The sequence below is a fragment of the Coregonus lavaretus genome, assembly GCF_964263955.1.
Source record: "Coregonus lavaretus genome assembly, contig: HAP1_SCAFFOLD_2483, whole genome shotgun sequence".
In the NCBI taxonomy this organism is placed as follows: domain Eukaryota; kingdom Metazoa; phylum Chordata; class Actinopteri; order Salmoniformes; family Salmonidae; genus Coregonus; species Coregonus lavaretus.
Genome location: NW_028163861.1, coordinates 1 through 5,000, shown reverse-complemented (window position 1 = coordinate 5,000; position 5,000 = coordinate 1). Strand labels below are relative to the sequence as shown.

Sequence of the window (5,000 nt, the reverse complement as noted above, 5' to 3'; positions counted from 1 at the left end):
GTTGAGTTATTAATGTGGTTCTTCTCTGTGGCTGTAGTGTTTAACTCCATGGTGAGTTATTAATGTGGCTCTTCTCTGTGGCTGTAGTGTTTAACTCCATGGTGAGTTATTAATGTGGGTCTTCTCTGTGGCTGTAGTGTTTAACTCCATGGTGAGTTATTAATGTGGTTATTCTCTGTGGCTGTAGCGTTTAACTCCATGTTGAGTTATTAATGTGGTTCTTCTCTGTGGCTGTAGCGTTTAACTCCATGGTGAGTTATTCATGTGGTTCTTCTCTGTGGCTGTAGCGTTTAACTCCATGGTGAGTTATTAATGTGGGTCTTCTCTGTGGCTGTAGCGTTTAACTCCATGGTGTGTTATTAATGTGGTTCTTCTCTGTGGCTGTAGCGTTTAACTCCATGGTGGGGGGCATCATGGGTTTCTCCATCCTCATCAGTGCTGAGGTCTTCAGACACCACCCTGACGTCTGGTACCTGGACGGATCCATCGGCGTCATCATCGGACTTGTCATCCTCGCATATGGGGTCAAGTAAGAGAAGTGTAGTCTGCAGGCACGCACACACAGACATGCTCATAGACGATCACATGGCAGACGGTCACATGACAGACATGCTCACATATGTAAACAGACAATCACATCAGATGGTCACATGACAGACATGCTCACATATGTAAACAGACAATCACATCAGACGATCACATGACAGACATGCACACACACTCACATGCACAGACATCAATTGTTCATTTTGGAATTGACTCCCATTCAACAACTTTTTTTTTTTGGGGTGACAGAATTTAATTCTGTGCAATTCAAATAGTCAAATAATGAGTTTCATTGAATCTGACAGGTCACACCTCCAGTTACCAAAGAATATATCACTTTTTTTCTGGAAACAATGTTCATATACTCTTTTAACCTTAGTGCCTATAATAGCAAATTATATTTCCTTTTGTTTGGCTTCTTTTTGAAGGCCTCAGGGTCAACTTCAGGATTAAACTAATACATTCTGCGAAATGTAGTATTTTCCCCATATTTAACAAAAATAAAGAAATATAATCACTTAGAATATATATACAGTGAGGGAAAAAAGTATTTGATCCCCTGCTGATTTTGTATTTTTGCCCACTGACAAAGACATGATCAGTCTATAATTTTAATGGTAGGTTTATTTGAACAGTGAGAGACAGAATAACAACAAAAAATCCAGAAAAACGCATGTCAGAAATGTTATAAATTGATTTGCATTTTAATGAGGGAAATAAGTATTTGATCCCTCTGCAAAACATGACTTAGTACTTGGTGGCAAAACCCTTGTTGGCAATCAACAGAGGTCAGACGGTTCTTGTAGTTGGCCACCAGGTTTGCACACATCTCAGGAGGGATTTTGTCCAACTCCTCTTTGCAGATCTTCTCCAAGTCATTAAGGTTTGAGGCTGACATTTGGCAACTCAACCCTCAGCTCCTCCACAGATTTTCTATGGGATTAAGGTCTGGAGACTGGCTAGGCCACTCCAGGACCTAATGTGCTTCTTCTTGAGCCACTCCTTTGTTGCCTTGGCCGTGTGGTTTTGGGTCATTGTCATGTTGGAATACCCATCCACAACCCATTTCAATGCCCTGGCTGAGGGAGGGAGTTCTCACCCAAGATTTGACGGTACATGCCCGTCCATCGGCCCTTTGATGCGTTGAAGTTGTGCTGTCCCCTTAGCAGAAACACCCCCAAAGCATAATGTTTCCACCTCTATGTTGACGGTGGGGATGGTGTTCTTGGGGTCATAGGCAGCATTCCTCCTCCTCCAAACATGGCGAGTTGAGTTGATGCCAAAGAGCTCGATTTTGGTCTCATCTGACCACAACACTTTCACCCAGTTCTCCTCTGAATCATTCAGATGTTCATTGGCTTCAGACATTGGCCTGTATATGTTGCTTTCTTGAGCAGGGGAACCTTGGGGCGCTGCAGGATTGCAGTCCTCATGACATAGTGTGTTACCAATTGTTTTCTTGGTGACTATGGTCCCAGCTGCCTTGAGATCATTGACAGGATCCTCCCGTGTAGTTCGGGCTGATTCCTCACCGTTCTCATGATCATTGCAACTCCACGGAGGTGAGATCTTGCATGGAGCCCCAGCCGAGGGAGATTGACAGTTATTTTGTGTTTCTTCCATTTGTGATAATCGCACCAACTGTTGTCACCTTCTCACCAAGCTGCTTGGCAATGGTCTTGTAGCACATTCCAGCCTTGTGTAGGTCTACAATCTTGTTCCTGACATCCTTGGAGAGCTCTTTGGTCTTGGCCCATGGTGGAGAGTTTGGAATCTGATTGATTGATTGCTTCTGTGGACAGGTGTCTTTTATACAGGTAACAAACTGAGATTAGGAGCACTTAAGAGTGTGCTCCTAATCTCAGCTCGTTACCTGTATAAAAGACACCTGGGAGCCAGAAATCTTTCTGATTGAGAGGGTCAAATACTTATTTCCTCATTAAAAATGCAAATCAATTTAAAACATTTTTGACATGTGTTTTTCTGTATTTTTTGTTGTTATTCTGTCTCTCACTGTTCAAATAAACCTACCATTAAAATTATAGACTGATCATTTCTTTGTCAGTGGGCAAACGTACAAAATCAGCAGGGGATCAAATACTTTCTTCCCTCACTGTTTGAGTTTTATTTACAAGATGTATATTTGTATATAGACTATACCTACTATAGAATAGAAGAGGCATTTGAATTTCACTGAATTCAATTATATTTCCTTTCATTCAAATTCGAATTGCAATTCTGTTTCCTGTTTACTACTTCAATTCAAATTCAATCAAATTCAATTTGGAATTGAGCCCAACCATGACAGACACACATCCTACACACCCATCAGCCATAAATAGGACCACATTCTGTATATTGACACACATTTCCCCATGGGATAATAAAGTCATTATCTTATCTTACAGTTAAAGAGGACCACAATGGAAACAAGTCCCAGACTTGATTTAAGCAATAAGGCACGAGGAGGTGAGGTATATGGCCAATATACCACGGCTAAGGACTGTTCTTATGCACGATGCAACACGAGTGCCTGGATACAGCCCTTAGCCGTGGTATGTTGGCCATATACCACAAACCCCTGAGGTGCCTTATTGCTATTATAAACTGGTTACCAACGTAATTAGAGCAGTAAAAATAATTGTTTTGTCATACCATGTCAGCCATCAGCAATAAGGGTTCAAACCACCCAGTTTATAATGTGTGTTATCCTCCATGACTTTACTCATGTGGATGTATGTCTTTTGAATGTTATGTGTGCTTGTTTTAAAATGGTTGAATTAACGATTGTAGTTTTTTTATACTTAATCATTTAATGTGTTATGGCACATCTTATCTACTCTTCTATCACACGACAGCCTCTCTTCTCCCCCCTCCAGACTGCTGCTGGACATGGTACCCAGGGTGAGACAGACCAGGAACTACGAACGCTTTGAGTGAGCCAATCACCAGATTGGTGGATGCTCCGAGGTTACACCTGCTGCACCCTAACCCTTCTCTCTCTCTCTCTCTCTCTCTCTCTCTCTCTCTCTCTCTCTCTCTCTCTCTCTCTCTCTCTCTCTCTCTCTCTCTTTCTCTGTGTCTCTCTCTCTATCTCTCTCTCTGTCTCTCTCACACACACACACACACACACAAATATATGCACACACACACACATACACAGGCCCTACCTGGAGAGACTCGGAGGGTAAAACAATGAAAGACATGAAGATGTTGTCATTCTGAATGCCAACCCCTCAATCAAGCATTTCCCATCCAGTCACCCCCTCCCAACTGTTTCTCCTTACCTCCTGACACATTCTGTACATCATTACTACTATCCAGACCCATGGCGAAAAGAAGGAGGGGAGGAAAGGGGTGAAGAAATGAAAAGGAAGAGTTGGCATTAACGGCTGGTACCAGAGAGAGCGGCGTTCGTCTGGCATGTCTATTTGAACCCCCTGCCATTGTTGCTAATGGTCTGGGTGACCCACTGCAGGTTCAGAGTGTGGGGTTGGAGTGGAATCCTGCCACTACTTTCTGCCCTGTCTGTCTCTATTGCTCTCTGAGATTAGCTTTGTAACTATAGTACGCTGAACAAAAATATGAACGCTAACACACAAAACTGTCAAAGATTATACTGAGTTACAGTTCATATAAGAAAATCAGTCAATTGAAATAAATAAATTAGGCCCTAATCTATGGATTTCACATGACTGGGAATACAGATATGAATCTGTTGTCACAGATACCTTAACAACAATGGACCTCATAATGGGCCCCCAGGATCTCGTCACTGTATTTTTGTGCCATTCAAATTGCCCGATAAAATGCAATTGTGTTAGTTGTCAGTATCTTATGCCTGCTCATACCATAATCCCACCGCCACCATGGGGCACTCTGTTCACACCGTTGACATCAGCAAACCCGCTCGCCCACCCAACGCCATACACATGTTCTGCTGTTGTAAGGCCAGTTGGAGGTACTGCCAAATTATCTAAAACGACATTGGAGGCGGCTTATGGTAGAGATATTAACTTTACATTATCTGGCAACAGCTCTGGTGGACATTCCTGCAGTTAGCATGCCAATTGCATGCTCCCACAAAACTTGACACATCAGTGGCATTGGTTTGTGTGACAAAACTGCACATTTTAGAGTGGCCTTTTATTGTCCCCAGCACAAGGTGCACCTGTGTAATGATCATGCTGTTTAATCAGCTTCTTGATATGCCACATCTGTGAGGTGGATGTATTCTCTTGGCAAAGGAGAAATGCTCACTAACAGGGATGTAAACAAATTTGTGCACAACATTTGAGAGAAATAAGCTCTTTGTGCGTATGGAACATTTATTTCAGCTCATGAAACATGGGGCCAACACTTTACACGTTGCGTTTATATTTTTGTTCAGTATACATAAAGAGAGATATACAGTGTAGGTAGGTCTGTGAGCAGCTCACACAGCTGGAGTCATA

General features: G+C 42.4%; 1 protein-coding gene across 1 annotated transcript in view; it reads left to right on the top strand.

Moving 5' to 3' along the window:
- Nucleotides 1-3,486, top strand: part of LOC311117705 (transmembrane protein 163a-like) — a gene marked incomplete at both ends in the record, with an annotated part of 29,582 nt that extends 26,096 nt beyond the window's left edge. The window contains 2 exons of the mRNA XM_084192634.1: nt 388-529; nt 3,426-3,486. Of these exons, the coding sequence (XP_084048760.1) occupies nt 388-529; nt 3,426-3,486 (203 nt within the window). The remainder of the gene's footprint in view (nt 1-387; nt 530-3,425) is intronic.
- Nucleotides 3,487-5,000: the final 1,514 nt, after the last annotated feature.